Raw genomic sequence first — 20,239 nt, 5'->3', positions numbered from 1 at the left:
AGCTAAAAAGGATATGTGTGCATTAGTTCGTGTTGTGCTTATACTTAGCTACTTGCTCATATCCCACCAGGATAGCAAAGTATTTCTGCACATTGATAACTCTACCATGCTTTTTAGTAGTGCCTGCCATTTCAGAGAATGCTGGCTAAACAGAACCAATTTCTGTGAAAATGTCAAAGCAAATGAGTTTCCAGAATTTTGTTCTTTTATTTGTGCACAGCACAGTGTTCCCACAATAATTCCACCACAACACACACATCAAAACAAGAAACGTAAAAGCTATAAACAAGATCTCAACAGGGGTGCAAGTCTGGCAGCATAAAAATTTCCCTCAGTGCGGCACTTAGAAAGGCGAATGAATGCAGAGGCTCCTCGTGCAGTTCATTCATACTTCTTGCTAGTGCTTGGTTTCTCAGAGGGAGGGACATTTCCCAGCAGCTCTTCCTCAACGTTTTTCATGGCCCACTGGTGCTCGCAAATCTCGAGGGCTTCCCATTCAGCCTGCAGGCAAATGACATGCGACAAGCTTTAAAGGTGACGAAACAGCTGGGCAGCAGTAAAACTCGCTCCAATGCAATAAAATTCAATCACTAAAGTCACTCATAGCTGTATACTACTCGGACAGCACGACGCAGCACACACAAAAGAAAAACACAACGGTGCGTGTCCTGCCTATTTTTTTTACATGTTATGTCACGCTGCCTAGGCACAGCTGTGAATCCACATCAGCTTTGCCCACCTTTCAGTCATTGTGCACTAAAGCTGCTCTCGCACATCACTCGTTTTTAGTTGTGCATTTTCTGTCATGGCGCTTGTCCCCTTAAGGCACTGATTCTAGCCAATGATAACTTAGTTTCAATAACACCTTTCTGCACCTTAGTAATAATGAAAAACCTGGAGCTAAAGAATGGATTAAAAATTTCAAATTCTTCATTGACGTTTACAATCAATGCGAGAACTCTATACAGGAATGTCGGATAAGAGTACCAGCAATCTCGTGTCTAGCATACTTGGGAGAAAATCTACCCAGCCACTTGAAAAATATTCCTGATGTACAGCATTGTGAAAAACAATAAAGTAAGTGAACCCGCTACATCACGACATACTGACATTGTGAGCAAACACTCAGCCATCTACCTACCAGCTCGTTTTACTAAAGCAGCAGTGTGGCCGTTTGGGCTTGCTGGTACAACATATTGGTGAATTTCAGTTCAGGTATGCACAAGGACAGACGAGCGCTACTCTGCTTTCGTCTGTGCTTGTGTATGTCTGCACTATAATCAATTACTAAAACACTTTATATTAAACTTGCAGCACAGGCCCAACCAGAAGTGTTTCAAGATATGTGTGACACTTTTCTTTTTATTTTCATTCATGCTATTGCTTTTGAGGCACTATATTGGCACACACAGCTGTGCACACAGTGCCTGAAGCTGTTACACAATATGGTGTGCCTTTCTTTTAACTGTTAAATTGTATCAGCAGCAATGGCTTCTAGATTCAGTGTTATCACCACTCCTCTCCTATGTTTATATTCAATTTACTAACTTTCTCACTCACGAAGCATTCCTCTCAAGAATAATCTGTTGCACTGATTATTTTAAAGCATTGTAAATTTCATGTGTCCCTTGCAGCACAAACTACGCCCTACCGAAAGCCAGCATGAACCATCCAAAACTCAAAGTTGAGAACTTCATTTCTGATAACGTGAGCATGCGTTCACTACTACATAATGGCATAATAGATTGATGGCACACACGGCATGTTTTACCTGAGCATCAGATTCCCAACGTCACAATAAACAATGATTTAATCATCTGATATTTTCTGAACGATTCCCTCTCTGTTTCATGCGTGGCTAGGAGAAGCTTGGGAGCATTGTGAGAACACAGTTCACAGTTAGTCTTTACAAGACAATTCTGCAATCTACATTTATACATTTGTGCAAAATTTAAGTACATTGTGGAACCAAGACCACTGTATTCAAATATGTAACTCACATAGCTTGTATATATAACTGGTCTTCTTGCATGACCTCTGCTGTTACATGTTACTGCCTCTGGGATGGCCCAACATACATAAAGGGACGGCCCAATTCGCATCCTTGTGAGTTGCACACGTTAGCACCCATGTTACCTGAAGACCCCCACTATGGGTAAAACTGTGGTAGCTGAGCGTGCACATAAAAGCAGTTCGTTAGAAGCACACGCTGTGCCTGTGCAAGGGTGTACGCAACGCTCACAACTTCACTTTCTCTCTGTTGTTAAGTAACTTGACAATGAACGAAACAACTGGGGATTTTCAAGGCTCAGCTGACAGGCACTGTATTGCTAACGGACCAATGCCAGCAGGTTTAGATAGCGTTCCTGTGGAAGTGCAAAGTATTAAAGTCTGCAAAAGGGGGGCTTCCTCTCTGCTCACCTTGAAGGCCTGCTTGGGGTCTGGAGGCATCGCCAGCGCAGCGCCAGACATCTGGTCCTGCATCACTCTTGTCTGGTCTGCAGCTACACAAAGTACAGGCAACAAGTCTATAAGTACAGTCATCTCTCTAATGTTGTATACATTTGAACTGCATTATAAACGTGCCTTCGTTACATGCTTACATGTGTACGAAAAACTGAATTATAGCAAACATACCTCACAGAAAAAACAGAAAACAGCACAGTAAGACTTAACCACACTGTTATGCCACTCAGGCTGAAGCTGTGTGTAAAAGAACGAGTAATAATATAAATAAGTGGGAGCAGCTCACCATTATTTTCTCCAAGCACCAAGGCGTAGATGCTACGTAGCCCAAAGACATTCAGAAAGTACCACGATGCTGAGCTGACCCTGCACGGCAAAATGAGAGTTCAATGAGGACAGCTTTCATCTGAGAGTATAATCTGCCAAGAACGCAGTTAGGTTACGTTCTGACTATGCACACAAAGCTGCAGAGATTTCACAAGAAACCCAAGCGCAAATGCAAAAAAGTGCAACTATTTTGTTCGGGGCACAGTCATATGCTGCGAAAAATACACAACACTCACAACAAACGTCATGTCCGTTACTTTTACATCTGGTCTATATGCAGTGGTGGTCCATGACCACTAAACTTTCAGTTTTTTTTTTTTTTCTTCTTCTTCTTCTTCCACAGTCGGAGGACTTCTGGCATCCCCATTTAGAGCAATAGCTGGCCAGCTGAATTGGCACAGGCTTTGCAAGTAATGGCTTTGCACCGGTGCATCTTGTCTTTAGCATTTACAATGCATCAGTGCCGATATTTCTGATTGTGTTACCTCCTTGAAAGCGCAGATGTCAATTAGCTAACTTGTAGGTTGACTGGCTGGTCATAAAATATGTAAGGCATGAAACTGCCAATCTGAATGAGCAGCAAGCGTTACTAATGCAAAATTAAGCGAATACGACAAAAGTGCATTTTTCAGACTGTAGTCTGAAAATAGCATTACACTGCCAACAACAGGGAAACAAACAGTAAGCTTAGCAAACGATGGGGTTTCACATTCAAAAGGTCAACATGGGGGCCATGAGAAATTCCACTATGGAGCGTGCCCTGCACTTATTTCCCATGCAATCAGCTGTGCTATATTGACAAACCCCAGAGGAAAAAAAATTGCGTACACTACATCGACCAGTGCAGTGCATGTGGGCCTGCATCTATTGGCCAATGGACACACGAGTTCATGACATCTGAAAATTCCCATAAGAACCACACGGTACCTACCCAGGTAGCACAAGTTCCACTTGAGAGAAGAAAACAAAGACTTCCAATTCTAATGCATTTTCATGAAATACACATCTTACATCAATTCCACACCACATATATAAAATTCACAGGCCCTTTTTTGGGAGTTCAATATAAGCAGGTTCGACACTAGTGACTTGCATTCATCAGCAAGTGCCTTCCAGGGCTATCAGAATCAGTTAACTTATGTCAAAAACGGGGATAATTACATATGTATACACAGAAGGTCCCGTAGTTAGAAACTAAAATGGGGCCTTCTGTGCATGATTATAAGAATTATGCAAACGACAATGACAACATGTAAAATTTACAATAATAAAAGCTTTTTAGGAGACAAGGCATAGAAAAGCAGCAATTGAATGTATTAAACATTAAGGTTATGGGTTAGTCAATAAGAGAGAAAATTACAAAAGACTTTCTTCAAAAATGGGAAAGAAAAGCTACACTGAAAAAGGAAAGTCGGAGGAAGCTAAAAGAAAGTGCTTAAGTTCTGTATGAAACCTGTGAGCTTTCAGAAATTTTAAAGGAAATGGAAATGTGTTCCGAAAAGATAAAGCTCAAAAATGTAATGACTGCTTGCCATAGTTGGTTCAAATGCTGGGTAAACTAAAGTTCATATTCACGACAAATCTAGTATTATTTGTATTAAGATATTTCTTTGGTATAATGGTTACTGAAATATTATTGTTTAATGCCTTAAAAATAAAAATGGCAAGGTTATATTTAACAAGGTCATCATCGTCGGCCTACTTGATGTCCACTGGAGCACGAAGATCTCTCCCTGCGATCTCCAATTACCTGTGTCCTGTGCCAACCAATTCCAGCTAGCACCTGCGAATTTCTTAATTTAATCACCCCACCTAGTCTTCTGCCGTCCTCGACTGCGCTTTCCCTCCCTTGGTGTCCATTCTGTAGCCCTAATGGTCTACCGGTTGTCTAACCTACGCATTACATGACCTGCCCAGCTCCATTTTTTTTCTCTTAATGTGAATTAGAACATCGGCTATCCCTGTTTGCTCTCTGATCCACACCACTCTCTTCCCGTCTCTTAATGTTATGCCTAACACTCTTCATTCCACCGCTCTTCACGTGGTCCTTAACTTGTTTTTGAGCTTCTCTGTCAGTCTCCAAGTCCCTGCCCCATATGTCAGCACCGGTAGAATGCATTGATTGTACACATTTCTCTTCAATGATAATGGTAAGCTCCCAGTCAGGATTTGCTAATGCCTACCAAATGCGCCCCAACCCATTTTTATTCTTCTGTAAATTTCGTTCTCATGATCAGGGTCCCTTGTGAATAATTGACCTAGGTAAACATACTCCTTCACAGACTCTAGAGGCTGACTGGCGATCCTAAACTGTTGTTCCCTCGTCTGGCTACTGATGATTATCTTTGTCTCCTGAATATTAATCTTCGACCCCATTCTTATACTCTCTCTGTTAAGGTCCTCAATCATTTGTTGTAACTCGTCCCCGGTGTTGCTGAACAGGACAATGTCATCCGCAAATCGAAGATTGCTGAGATATTTGCCATTGATCCTTACTCCTAAGCCTTCCCAGTTTAATAGCGTGAATAGTTCTTCCAAGCAAGCAGTGAATAGCATTGGAGAGATTGCGTCTCCTTGTCTGACCCCTTTCTTTAATGGTATCTTCTTAATTTTCTTGTGGAGAACTAAGGTAGCTGTGGAATCTCTGTAGATACTTTCCAAGATATTTACGTAAGCTACATAAATTATTATGTAACAAGATCAGTCGCACTCAAAATATTATGTGCATGTAATAACTGATTAGTGCTAGTGCTATGAGATGAAAGTGTTATTAAACAAATAGCTCAATTTTGAATGACTTGTAATGATGTTAGGTGACTGTTATGTTTCTCCATGATTTAATGTTATAGTTAATATAAGAATGAACAAAAGTATAATAAAGCGACATGAGAGTAAAAAATGAGAAATACGGTTGTTCAATAATTAGGATGCGTATTCCATATGCGATTTTCTTTTTTATGTTAGCTATGTGAAGGTGAAATTTAAGGTGGCGATTAAATTCCACACCTAAATAGGAGCAATGATCAACTGCTGTGATTAGGTGATTGTTGATGTAAATGGATTGAAGGTGGTCAAGCAATAATTGCTGATGCAAGCTAAAGACAACAAAATTGGTCTTATTATGGTTAATCTGCAGCTTATTATGTTAATGCCATGTGGAGATTTTCACAAGATCTTGATCAAGCTTACTTGTTAGTGTTGTTACACAATTGTTAGAATTAAATATAGCAGTGTCAGCTTACAGAATGCACTTCAATGAGGAGAGGGAACTAGACAGATCATTAATATGAATTTGGAAAAAAAGGGGACCTAATATTTCCCCTGCGGTACACCTATGTTAGTACTAACTTCTTTAGAGTAGTATCCAGAAATGTAAATGACTTTTTTTCTATCCTGTAAGTAGCTACGGATTAGAAGTTGTGATGGACCAGTTATTCCAATGGCTTTGAGTTTAACAAAAATAATTGTGTGATTATTAGTGCCGAAGACCTTAGGTGGGTCAATGAATATACATGCTGCAAATTTACCTTCATCTATCACTTTTTTAAGATAATCTGTAAAAGCTATAAGTGCCAGATTAGCAGAAAAGCCAGTGCAATTAGTTGAAAAACGCCAATTAGTTCCAAGCTGTGCTCTCCATAGACTTATCACTGTGCAAAGGAAAAGCTCACCAGGAGGCATCCAGTGACATGAGCTCAATACCACGCTGCAACATGGGCTTGAAGCGTAGGGTCAGTGGGAATGGAACCTTTGCTGCAATTAAAGTGCCACAAACTCTCAGTAAATCTATACATTTTGGCAGATTTGTAGCTGGTTGTAGCAGTTTTGCGAGATATCACTTTTGAGCTTCTGGACAGACATGGTATTTAATTTAATGAAAGCTGGATTTTTATATATATGTGCATATTCATTGGACTAGAAATCAGCACGCTTCATCTCACCTGGAAAATGAAACTCTAGGCATGAGTTATCTGAGAAGACCAGACACATCAAGAAACTCGGCGATTACATCTATTCAGGGACACAAACTGAAAGCTTGACCTCTGCTAAACGGCATGTTTTACAATCTGCCAAGTGATTTAGGACAGTTCACTTTCAAAGTGAAAGCAAAATATACAATGTAGGAAGCTGACGATGTAAGAACATCTTTTTGTGCTTCACTTAAGCTCAGGGTGTCTACCAACTGGGAAAATAGAGAATTCTCAGGGATTTTGCATTGTCTGGAAACACTCAGGGAATTTGTGCTTATATCAGGGAAAATTAGCTGTAATTTTATTGAAAGGGAACGGAACTCTCGCTAATGCTTGCTCGACTAACAGAGAGGAATCATAACGAATCATCTTTGACGCCGTGTCGTCGGCTGGAGGAGTTGCCAGTCAAAGACCTATTTTCCGGACACCCGATTTTTGGCAAAGGCCCGATAATGCGGACGGCTTCGCAGCACCACCACTTACCCTATAGTGTCGATGTATAAGAACGTCTGAAATTTCGGATGCAGGAGCCTTTCGCCGTCCTATTATCCGGACTTTTTGCCGTGACCGCAGATCCGAAACGGCATTAATCAAAACCACCACCGCCACCATTTTGATTATCTCGCACGCGGATCCGCTGGCATCTATAGCCACCGCGGCAACGCTGCGCAAAGCTGCTTCGACGTTCGCTATTAAGCTTCTTGCCATTCGGTGCCTTGTTTTTCATTGAAATAATTCGCCGCTGTCAGCAATGGCGCCGACTTTGCCTTTGTTAATCCACGCGATTGACTTCGAAGCTCGGCAAGCACGACGCGTTAAATAAGGCCGGTTCCCGAAAGTCAGCTTCGCCTCATTAAGGCAATGTTACGCGGTGAAGCATACGCGAAGTATTGCGGTGAAGCTTAAGCGTGGGAAGGAGCGATTGTCACGGGTCACAGTATGTATTCCTTAATTGTACACGAGCGCACCCGCCGTCTCCTGTGACAGTACGAGCACCGATATGCCTGGCAAGTCCTTCAGAGGCCTTCAGAGCTTTTCGGTCGTGCCTGTGGCGATTTGAGCCCTTAAGGACAGTAAAAGACATGCATTTATTTTTTCGGACTGCCCGATTTTTCGGACGTTTTCGCGGCCCCTAAAGAGTCCGAAAAATCGGACGTTGACAGTACAACTGACAAAGAGGATGCTTCAAATGGTCCATGGGGCGAACACGCGGAGGAAGGAGGACAAGAACAGAAAGGACTGACACATTAAGCATGAAAGGGAAAGGAAGGAGCTTGAGCTCAAAAAACAATGTGTTGGCTGATGCTGAGATGCAGGTGTCCTTTATCTGAACCAAAATAAACTCTTTCAAGGAGTGAAACACAACACTCAGGCGTTGTGCATGGGCTGAGTGTAGGTCGGGACAGTTGTGGTTGGCTTCCCAGCTGGTGAGAGGGAATCTCACTTGTGACAAAGTTCAGGCCTCATACCAATGAGCTTGCTATCACTTCTTTTTTTTTTTTTTTGCTTCTGTATGCATCTCTTGTTATACGTATTTGAGAATGTTTGACTCAATTTGCAATGGGCTTTACCATTCTTCTTGAAGATATTTTATTCATTGTGCATTTTACTAACGCCTCCCTTCTGTTTTCCTTTTTGAATAAAGTAAACACTACGCCTCACTATTCAAACTGGATTGAATCGTCTTATTTTTTAACGTGCTTACTAGAGAGTGACAGCATCGGGTGACATGTGTCAGTCCATCTTGACATAAAACATGGTTCTGTGTTACTGGAGGAATTTCGCCAAGGCACTCAGGGAAAACCTGGAAAACTCAGGGAATTTGGAAATATCAGCTTGGTAGACACCCTGATGCTGTTCTTACATTCATCTACATGTTAGATAAAGTGTTCGTTGATTCAATCATATTCACAGCTAAGCCAGCATAATCTTGACCAAGTCGGACTTCTAAATCTTGGTTGTAGCATCCACAACACTGGCCACCTGGAGGTGAAGTCGCTCAAAAGTCAAGCTACTTGTTCTACACATTTGGCTTACAATGTTCCTGTTACACTTAACACACATGAAATACCACTGGTTTTACATATTTTTGCTCTCTTGCTACTAAAACAGTTTAACTTCTGGTTATGTATGTGCTACTGATGCTATGTGCACCCACTGCAATGACGTCTCAAAACATCTTTCATTGTAGAGTGAGTGATACTTAAGTGGTCACTTAAAATAATAAGTGAATTTTACTACTGCAATACATACATATATCAATATCTTGTTTGCTTGCTTTAGTTTACTGCTGTTGCAAGAAAGCATGTTCTGCTGTAATTATACACACTGCCATAGATGCCTGTCACAGTCACCTGGGCCCAGTAAAGTTGCAATCGTGGGTTTTAGCCAAGCTTACGATCCACTTTATTTCTGATCAACCTCACTGACTGAGTGCTTACTTGATGACTGGTTGATCAACCTCAGCCTCTGCACTTCACCTACTTGGAAGCTGAACATTAGACTTTTTCAGAGGAAGCGCATTGGCTGTTGCCCTCATAAAGCAATTGCACTTTCTCATCAACCTGTTTTCTGAAGAATGCTGATGTCCTGATGAACTCATGTGCAATTAGTAACTACGTGATCAGCAACTACCAGGCAGGAGACATACTGGTGACAAATCCTGAGAAGGTCCAGTTGATCCAGCCACCAATGACAATCATGGGCAGGACATTGGTCAGGTTTCCCTTGAGCATGTCGGTCATCACTGAGGGATCAGTCATCGGGTTCTGCATGACAGGCGTCCGCTTCTGCGTCTTGAAGTAGCCGGTCTCCTCATTGTTGAAGAAGTTCTTGCGCATTAGGAAACTCTGGACAAGGAGACAAAACAGAAATGTCACACCAAGTGCCACATCTGAAAAAAAGAAAGAAATAATGCTAATAATGTTGATGTGCGGTTTTTGCACAGGATAAAGTGAAATAATGAAACAGTAGGGGTGTGCGAATATTCGAAATTTTCGAATATGAATCGAATAGTGTTCTGTTTGACTTGGTCTTCAAATTGAATAGTCGCTAAATTTGAACCTCGTAATAATGAGATCACCGGAAAACGCGAAAAAATTCGCTTTCACAAGAATTTTGTTGTTGCGAAATAAGACAGCACAGATAGGTAATGCGTCGCAGAATGAAACCTTACTGCCAAAATTCCATTAGCCTACTTTGGCAAACTTTGCTCGATGATATAGAACAGCACTGCCGTGGAGCAGTATTCTCAGTCAACTGCTTTCAGAGATACAATCACTTTTGTGAGATTTTGTGTAACTCGTCACTGGATGCAGAACAACAGCGCTCCACACAAGCAGCAGCATTTCTCCAGTGCACGCTGTCACCCATAGATGCCAGCGCATCCGGTGCCGAGCGCAAAAGTGATCGTATCTCATATGCTCGGAGACAATCGATCGAAATTACGACCCCTTTGCGCAAATCTATGTCCGGTGTCAAATCTGCATGCAATGTCTGTCAGGTGGCATCGAAACCGGCGTTCTCGAAGAAAGGGATGCGTATTCCCGGACGATTGCTCAATCACAGCCCGATGCGTGGCACTCCATGCTGCGACTGCCGTCTCAAGCACCATAAACAATTCTACATCAGTGGGACGTAGATTTCCTTGTTTTTGTTGCATTTTTCTAACCGAGGCGCACATTAAGCACTGCACTAGGTGTGCAAGAACCGTCGTCAGTAGCATGTCGGTAGCAACATGCATGCCGCTTCGAACGGATGATCATCAAACAGGATGATGGCCATGACGTGTTTCTGGTGCACGCGATCGCTCCCAGCACTTGGCTGTTATTGTAAAAAAAAATGGCGGCGCCCAGGCAAGTGTAATGTGTGGCCGTTCTGCGCAGTATTAGCGCGAAGCAATTGCATTTGAGCACATTTTGAAGCCTGCTAGCCTTGCACAAGTAGGTAATACGTGGGGTTACATTGCGGAAAATTTCACTGATGTGCAATTATAGTACAGCAACATTTCGTTGCCGAGAGATACAACATGCACTGAATCCTATAGGTGTTCACCGGGAATATAAAAATATTTCATTGTTGCGGGGCTTCGTTATCGCAGGTTTTGATTGTATTCATAAATGCAAAAATTTTTCTAATGCTTTTAGAATATTTTAACAAGTCAACTGCACCCGAATAAACATAAAGTTGGAATAAAAGTATGGTAAATTTCTACTTCCATGGGCATAGTATAGACATAAAACGTGAGAACTTGCGTAGTGGAGCAGGCTACGTCACTTAGGTAGCCATACTTTAAAGGCTGCACAGGAATCATTCCCACACTCTGAAAAGCCCTCTGCATGCAAAGGAACTACTTGTTTGTTCCTAATGTTCCATTCGTGCTTTTTTTATTAATTTCATACCGCAGACCAAGAATCGGTCCAAGCAACACAGGTACAAGAGGCAAGATAAAAGCACAAACATAAAAGATAACAGAGGAAAACATTACACAAATGGAAACAACACCAATTAACAGTAGACACTACCCATATACAGTATGTACCAAGAGAAAATATAACACAAAATAGAAACATAACACGAATTGACAGTACATATCAAGGCTCTTATAGGTCACAGAAAATTGGCTAAGATCAGTTAGACGGTTCCATTCTAATACAGTACGCGGGAAAAATGAAAACTGAAAAGCATTAGTTTTAGCAAAATACGGGGTTAAAGAATGGGCGTGATGATGTTGTGTATGTTTAGTGGACAGAGGAGATAAATATGCATGCAGGTCAAGGGCTAACTCATCATTAAAAAGTAGGTAAAGAAAGTTGAGGTGGTTCTTTTTTCGTCATAGTTCCAAGTATTTCAATGTTGTTAGCAGCCATGAGTTAAGATGGTGTCTGTAATCTTAAATTTAGAGCAAACCTAACAGCCTTTCTTTGTACAGCTTCAAGCTTTCTTCTTTTACTATTATTTTAGCTTTAGTGAAGGGGTCTCATACAATACAAAAGTATTCTAGTTTAGGTCTTATTTATATAAAGTAACTGAGTAGTTTAATGTTAGAAGGAGAATTTCTAAGCTTATGTTTTAGAAAACACAACTTATGGAAGGCAGCAGAACATATGTAGTCTGTGTGCAGGTTCCAAGAAAGTCATTAGTTATTGTTATGCCGAGATATTTGTAGTTGGCTACCTGTTGTAGTGATGTTGAGCCAAGGGTATATGTAAAATCAAGAGGTGTTTTTGTACAAGTTACACAAAGATAAACAACGAGAAGAGGGTTAACCAAGGAGCCCGATATTTATTAATCATAGCATAAGAAGCCAACAAACAAAGACACCAAGGATAAACATATTTTTGTGTGTTCAGAGCCGTACCATGGTCATCACACCATAAGACAAATTCAAATTCTGTTAATCATTAGTACAAGTAACTTGATGAAAAAGCACACAATCATCCGCTAACAGTCTAATTTGAGTTCCTGGTAGTACTATGTTAACAATGTCATTTATATAAAGTAAAAACAATGGCCCCAGAACATTGCCCTGGAGCACACCTGATGTTACAGGAAGAAAGCTCGAAACAACACTTGATAACATACTATGTAATGACAGAAACTTGCTAAGGTTAAGAATACTGGGAGTTGAATATTGTTTTATACTAATTATAATAATGGCTGTTCAATACTTGAAATCTATTTGATATTCAATTCGATTCACTTCTGGCACCATTCAATCGGTATTCAATTCGGTCTCAAAAATCGCTACTCGTACGCCCCTACGAAACAGCAACAACAGATACTTAAAAAGGCCTTAGGCCACATTAAATTGGCAAGACTTATAGCGGGTTTAAGACTTTCTCTACATATCTCAGAGAATCCTTCAAAACAGCCACTGCTACCATCATCGATGGAGTTGCCCAATTTGTAAAAGGGATGCTAAAAAACTCAAATATGCAGCCTTCGGTAACTTGTGTTGCCTTTTCCTGCACAAAGTGATCTTAACAAACATACATACCATGAAATCCTCAATGTTATCACAGAGCGAAATAATATCATGCTCAGCATGAGCTACCACGTGCAAGCACGTCATGGCAAAGCACTCTTCTAGGTTGGATAGCGGCAGCGATTCACACCATGTTCCGGACTTAAAGGGAGAGGGCTCTGCTGTTATTGTTTCAAACATTGACCCTTCATGCCTGCTTTTGCTCTCTCTCCCAGGCTGGTGGATGAAATCTTTGTCAAACGAAACAATCCTGAAGAGAACGGTACCCACCTTTTATGTGAACTTGGTATCATTTATCATCATCATCAGCCTATTTTATGTCCACTGCAGGACGAAGACATCTCCCTGCGATCTCCAATTACCCCTGTCCTGCACCAACAGATTCCAACTAGCGCCTGCGAATTTCTTAATTTCATCACCCCACCTAGTCTCCCGCTGTCCTGCACTGCGCTTCCCTTCTCTTGGCACCCATTCTGTAACCGTAATGATCCACCGGTTATCTAACCTGCACATTACATGACCTGCCCAGCTCCATTTTTTTCTCTTAATATCAATTAGAATATAGGCTATCCCCGTTTGTTCTCTGATCCACAGCGCTTTCTTCCCATCTCATAACGTTACGCCTAACATTCTTCGTTCCATCGCTCTTTGCATGGTCCTTAACTTGTTTCCGAGCTTCTTTGTCAGTCTCCAAGTTTCTGCCCCATATGTCAGCACCGGTAGAATGCATTGATTGTACACCTTTCTTTTTAATGATAATGTAAAGCTTCCAGTTGGGATCTCACAATGTCTGCCGTATGTGCTCCAACACATTTTTCTTCTGTAAATTTCCTCCTTATGATCAGGGTCCCTTGTAATTGATCTATGTAAACATACTCCTTCGCAGACTCTAGAGGCTTATTGCTGATCCTGAACTCCTGTTCCCTGCCTGGCTATTGATTGTACACCTTTCTTTTTATTAATGATAATGTAAAGCTTCCAGTTGGGATCTCACAATGTCTGCCGTATGCGCTCCAACACATTTTTCTTCTGTAAATTTCCTCCTTATGATCAGGGTCCCTTGTAATTGATCTATGTAAACATACTCCTTCGCAGACTCTAGAGGCTTACTGCTGATCCTGAACTCCTGTTCCCTGCCTGGCTATTGAGCATTATATTTGTCTTCTGCATAATAATCTTTAACCCCACTCTTATACTCTCTGTTAAGGTCCACAGTCACTTGTTGTAACTCATCCCCAATGTTGCTGAACAGGACAAGGTCATCTGCAAATCAAAGGTTGCTGAGACATTCGCCATTAGTCCTCACTCCTAAGCCTTCTCAGTTTGATAACTTGAATACATCCAAGCATGCAGTGAATAGCATTGGAGAGATTGTGTCTCCTTGTCTGACCCCTTTTTTTAAAGGTACCTTCCCACTTTTCTTGTGTAGAGTTAAGGTAGCTGTGGAATCTCTGTAGATATTTTCCAAGACATTTATGTAACCATCTCGCACTCCTTGTTTACGTAATGCTTATATCACTAATGGTATCTCCGCTGAACCAAATGCCTTTTCGTAATCTATGGAAACCATATAGAGAGGCCAATTGTGCTTTGTGGATTTCTCGATTATCCGATTGATGACATGGACGTGATCCATTGCAGAGTATCTCTTCCTGAAGCCAGCCTGTTCCCTTCGCTGACTGAAGTCCAGTGTTGCCCTTATTCTATTGGAGATTATGTTGTGTGGGGAGCACCCGCCTCCATTTCCTCCCGCGTACCCGCGGCGTCCCGTTCACACGTGGCGACGGGTCGGGCCGGCGTAGACATGGGACAGAGGCACTACGCGCCCTCCCTTTCTCCGTCGCTATGATGACGCGCGTACCCCTCTTCCCATACGCGGCTCACGGGAAAGGGAAACGTATCCGGCGGGCGAGGAGGACTTCCCCTCGCAAAAAGGTAAAAAAGCATAAGAGCGCGCCACCGGGGAAGACTTGCTCTCTTGGGACGCCGACACCTTGGACCGCCTGGAGGACAGCACCTGCCGCATCCCGTGAGTGACCTCGTTTGTCTGACCCACCCTGACAACGAGGCAAGCCTTTTACTACTATTACTGAGAGGACGTCCCTCTGCGAGTGTTCGCTATTGCTAATAGCAATAAACGTTGTTACCGTTGACACCGCTGGTTATAGTGTACTAGAATAATGTACCGCTGGTTGCCTTATTCGTCCGAACCCGGCGTAGCCGCGATTCCCGCGCTACGGGTTGGGAGTACCGCGAAGCGACTGCGTGGGGCTAGATCCGGAGCTCGCCTTCAGCCCTAGCCGCACGCAGAGTGGAACCTCCATATCTGGCGCCCAACGAGGGGCTCTTGGGGCATCGGACGATAGTTTTTAACAGTTTTGCTTCGTTCGAGACCTTTGTTTGAACCGAAGCGTAAGGCTAGCACCAAAACTAAGGAGAGGCCCTGACGTCACTCTTTGTGAAGCAAAAGTGAAGCCGGAAGTTGGCGTTGCTCATGGCGATGCTCCGCCTTTTGGGCCACCCTCCTCTCTTGTTTACATCTTTCGCGAAACCACGCCGCGCTGCGCGTGGTATCGCGCGCGGAGCGCGCGCTCTCGCGCAACATCCGGCAGAGCACGGTGCAGGTAGCACAGCGCAACAAGACACGGTGACTAACGCAAACCCGCCCACACAGCGCCTTTGCCACGGCACGAAACCTACCAGAGCAACACGTGCGAGCGCTCAAAACCATACCAACGCCGCCATTGTGGCCCAAAAGGCGTGGCCATACAGCAAAAAAAAATAAAAAAGCAGCAAAAAATTGAGAACCTACTACGTCATTTCCGCCACACTTTTCTCCTAGCGCGCGGAGGGGTTAGGGCACGGGGGTAGGGCCTCTCCTTAGTTTCCTTCCTCCGTGGCTAGCACGGATTTTCATCGCTAGCGTTGGCGGCGTGCTTTCTTGAGCGAGGCGACGGCGGCTGTAGTGTGTATGAACATGTCAACATGCTAAGCCTTCTCGCAAGTCTTTTTTTTTTTTTTTTAAATGACATTCGTCGGTACGAGAGCCACGTGGTCTGCATCCTGGGAGAGCGAGGCATAGCGCCCGCGGAGCATATTGGCAAGCCTGAAGCGAGTGAGTACGGAAGCCTCGTGGGTGGTCCGAATTTCTTATGTATATAGCTTCTTCTATCTCTTTGACTCTGATGAAGTCGCGGCTCTGGGAGCCGGGTGGCCGCGGGCCACTACGGGCTGACTGGCATTGCGGCCTGGCACCGGGCGCTCCGACACCGTCTGGGACGGTGGGCGCCGTCAATTCGGATGCTGTGTGCACCGAGCGGAGTAGGACCACCTCACAGAGCTGACGTCTCCTCGCGGCTGCCTGTTTTGCGCTCATTTTGGGTGTTGTTTTTGGTTGCCGGTTGTTGTCAGGGTAGCGACGCTTTAGGCCTAAGGCTTTACGAAGCTGCCTGTCGCACGTGGAGGGACACAACCTGGTGGACCGTGGCGTTGAGGTGTTGCAATTTGCTTCCCTCATTCTATTTAGCATCGCACGAATTAAAATTACTCGTTCGACTCAAGGAAGCGAGCTTCGTTCTCATGAACTTAGCGTCTGAGTAGCTGCCTGATATTTTGCTAGCCGAGTTGAACATCGTACCACGTGGGCGATGCGCATGCAGACTTCCTCTCCCTTGCACTACTTTAGTGTTCGCCGAGTGTGTTGAGTGTATGTAGCGTGAGTGGAGTTGCCCCTGGTTTGCTGCCACCTGCACATCGCCTGCGCTGTTTCTCTGGACTACGATAAAGCCACCCCGGGCGATGGTGATGCTGTGGCCAGTTCGGCGCAGCGACTTCGGCGGCCACCTGTCTCCAGCTCACAACCCTCGGCGGCGGACAAAAGAGCCGGCGGTCACCGACAGCTACGGCGGCTCTTGCCAGCAGGGCGCGTCGGCGCGAGCGACGCTTGCTCGTACCGACTACTGCGTCGTCGTTTCCGGAGTCCTGGCCTAGCATCGTGCCGTTGAGTCTGCAAAGCTGCTGCTGTGACCGGCGGACGCCAGCGGTGTACCCAGGGACAATGTCGGCTCGCATGCTATGGACAGCGTGGACATTTCCTCGGCGCGACCACTGTTGCGTTGATGTTAGACCGTGGGACATGTCTCGCCGGAATATGTGGTGATTTAAGGTTGGGGGGATGTGGGGATGCGCGACTCTCGCGCGTCCCCTGATATGTTTTTCCCGCATGTCGCGTCTCCTGTAATCCGGCTTCGCCGCGTGGCCTGTGTGATGCCCGCGGCGGTCGATGTGGTTGGGGCGCAGTGCGAGAGATGGCGCGAGTGTTGCGCTGCTAACGCCGCCTCACGGCAGGGTTACCTGGGGGCGCAGGGGAGATCAGGCTGTCTCTTCCCCGGCGGGTCGGCGAACAGCGTGGACGTCCCGTGCGTCGCCGACCCAGGCTTCTGCGAGACCGCCTCGCGTGGCCGCCTTGGAACGCGCCACCGTCCGCGTGACCGTACACGCGAATGACCAGGCGTTGGGATCCAGCATGGGGCGAACATATTCGCTCGCTATCCGGTCGCGGTGAGTCGTACTTCTAGATTTGTCGCGCGCCCATAGGCATGTTTTGTGGATAGCAACTCGGCTAGCAGGCATTGATCTATGAAAGGTGCATTGTGATTGTTTGCACTACTGTGTTGTCGTTCCTTTGTCCCAAGAGCACGGAGGAGAACGCCACAGTTGATGAATATTTATATAATACTGGAAGTATGCTTATGGGCCAATAATATTTCAATTCTCTATTGTCTCCCTTTTTGTGGATAAGTATAATGTTGGCATTCTTCCAGTTCTACGGGACCCTTGAAGTCGATAGACACTTCGTATAAAGGAACACCAGTTTTTCAAGTATCATGTCTCCTCCATCTTTGATTAAATCAACTGTTATTGCATCTTTTCTTGCCACTTTTCCCCATTTCATGTCTTGCAAGGCCCTTCTAACTTCATCACTAGTTATAGTAACCTCACTAGTAACCCATTCAATACGGCTTCGAATGGAGGTACCATGGCTGCTCTGGGTACTGTACTGGTCAGTATAGAATTCTTCCGCTGCTTTTACTATATCTTGAATATTGCTGATACGCATGTGAAAACGAAAACTGCTGTCAGTCAAGAATTTCATGCTTGATTTATCAACCCTCGATGCATCATTACACAGATTTCTGCATTATCGTTCAATGCCTGCATTTGCCCTTTTTCCTTTCCTGTGTGCATTCAAAACATATGCAATATAAATGTCATTGCGAACTTGTCATCTCTTTATCTACAATATTTCACAGGTTGAAGTGCGTAGAACAATGAATGACTCATAGATCGCATGAACATGCCCATAATCTGTCCTTACCATTCTTGTGAGACCAATACTTTGTGCACTAAACTGGGGGACAGAGCAGGCATTAATGGGCAACGTTTAAAATGCGAATAGCAGGACCCTCTCCGATCAGTGCTACTATCCAACCTTGGAACACACTTTACCATGTGCTCATGCATTATAGCTCATACTTGGCATGATAGCACACCGCACCTGGAATGCAAAATTCAAAAATGGAAGTTTGGCCTTCTTCATCTCACCTCTTAAATTTTCTTTCCATAAAAGTAACATGGAAATAGTCCTGAATGAGTAATCTGGCAGTCTACTGATACGTTAGAGTTCTCCTTAACATCTTTTTTAAAAAAATTCAAGGAGCTAAGATGGACACCTTGGGAAAGCATTTTTCAACAGTAAACACTTGAGGAAATCTTGGACAGCTACGAGATACACCCAAAGTGCAGCACAGAAAGTATGAGGAGAAAGTAAGGTACTGCAGAATAACCATACCTGCTTTGGAATGTACTTCCCGTTTTCGCGAAGGAATCTGCTGCGGATAAGTGCTTGACTGAAAATAAAAAATAAAATGTGTATAATGCACACTGCTTTACCGCTGTAGTGAAATATTAAATTTGAGAAAAGGTCAACAAGAAGTCATGAACTCATTTCATTTGTTTCAAATAGTGAGAGAAAAAGAATAAAATTGCAGGTTCTGTGCTGATTTTTAGAAAGAGGTCCTGAGGCACAAGTAAAAGTAGCTTGAAATTAATACAGATGAGAAGTACAAGACTTTTGGGTATCCATTTGAAGTTGGTGAAGCTCTTCTATGCTGCCCCACGTAACCACAGTTCCATTCAGCATGTGTTTGGATATTTTTGTTGTAGACGACGACCACAAAATACCGATTTCTGCTTACGCTTGCCAAATTGTTTATACAGGAATGGATAGGAAATGATGCTGAACCGCGGTAACATGCCTCACCGTAGTTATTCCATTTTTCTTTTTTTCGCCGCGATGCTATTTATTTTTCTCTCTCGGCCTGAACATTTTGAGTGCGGAATTCTTTATGGAATATGGCGAATTTCGCGGCTGAACTCCCGAGCGTGCTCTGTCTTCATGCGACTATAAACAAGATACATTCGCTGCTAGGGAACATTGAAGTCCATTATGTTGCTACGGAACAGTATTTGCGATGACGAAGAGGCGAGCAGTGTGAAGACGACGACGACGATTGGAGGCTAGCGCGGGCTGTTGCCTCTTGGCCAAGTGCGGCGTATTTCCTTGTAAATATACTTGTATATAGCTTTTCGTCTGCGTCTTCCTGCGTAACATATCTGGTGGAGGTGGACGGAATTTGACCATCCTTTCTTCGAAGCATTTCTTTTTTTCCTGCTGGCATAAAGAAACGTCTAGAGGTTTCTGCTACCGCGGAAGTCAATTTACGTATACATCGTTTAGCAGTCGTGCATCCGCTTCGTAAGCTCACCTGAAAATCTCGCATAATCAAGCATGCAAGAACGCAGTGTTCTCTGTTCTCTTCCAGAAACACTATTAAGAAAAAAGAATTCTCGACGAGAAAAGTTCACAGAACCAGACTACAGCGACTTCACACGCGCCCAGCGGAAGATCTACCGACTTCCAAGAGCGTTCCTTACCTATCCTGGACTTGTTGCAGCTCCACTTTCTTGGTAGAGGAAATCAGGATGGACACGTAGTGCCTCACTATGCCAATAAGAAAAGTAATTACTACAATGGGCAGAAAAACCCATATCCTAATATCGGGATCGAGCAAAAGTTCTGCCATGTCTGAATTTAGTGCTGCCGATGTCGAGCGAGATCCCGCTGCCGCACTAGCAGACTAGCAGCAAGGACTTGCCTGCAGAGAAGAGAAACCTGTAGTATAACGGGATAACAACCTGAAATAAAGTCAAATAGTTCATTTTGTGCTTGAACTCCAAGCGTATTAGTCATAGACTAAAAAACTTCTTCAACTTATGTTGTTCATTTTAAATCATGCAACTAAAATTTAAATAAATTCTATGATTTTTACGTGTCCCATGCTTTGAGCATTTGTTTCTAATAAAGTGTAAAAAGAAGAGCAAGTATGAACATTATAAAAATTATGTTGAGAGAATGAGTGAGTACTTA

The 20,239-nt window shown here is 43.7% G+C and overlaps 1 protein-coding gene across 1 annotated transcript; it reads right to left on the bottom strand.

Moving 5' to 3' along the window:
• Positions 1-183: 183 nt before the first annotated feature.
• Positions 184-19,948, bottom strand: EMC3 (ER membrane protein complex subunit 3). Its single transcript, XM_075669670.1, has 7 exons — positions 19,747-19,948; positions 18,602-18,659; positions 9,415-9,613; positions 6,465-6,546; positions 2,753-2,832; positions 2,422-2,504; positions 184-501 (listed from the first exon to the last, which is right to left on the bottom strand). Exons 1-7 carry the CDS (start codon positions 19,893-19,895, stop codon positions 382-384), a joined length of 771 nt encoding a protein of 256 aa, XP_075525785.1. The 5' UTR covers positions 19,896-19,948; the 3' UTR covers positions 184-381.
• Positions 19,949-20,239: the final 291 nt, after the last annotated feature.

Source organism: Dermacentor variabilis, chromosome 9, assembly GCF_050947875.1.
Source record: "Dermacentor variabilis isolate Ectoservices chromosome 9, ASM5094787v1, whole genome shotgun sequence".
NCBI lineage: Eukaryota > Metazoa > Arthropoda > Arachnida > Ixodida > Ixodidae > Dermacentor > Dermacentor variabilis.
The sequence above is the reverse complement of the archived record's forward strand: the minus strand, read 5'-3'. Positions and strand labels throughout refer to the sequence as shown.

Bases quoted from the DNA above. Each gene is read 5' to 3' on its own strand.
- EMC3 (XM_075669670.1), bottom strand. From the start codon at position 19,895: ATGGCAGAACTTTTGCTCGATCCCGATATTAGGATATGGGTTTTTCTG. The intron at 18,660-19,746 runs GTAAGGAACGCT...TTTTATTTTCAG, and splicing joins CTGCAACAAGTCCAGGATAG to TCAAGCACTTATCCGCAGCA. The intron at 9,614-18,601 runs GTATGGTTATTC...CTCCTTGTCCAG, and splicing joins GGAAGTACATTCCAAAGCAG to AGTTTCCTAATGCGCAAGAA.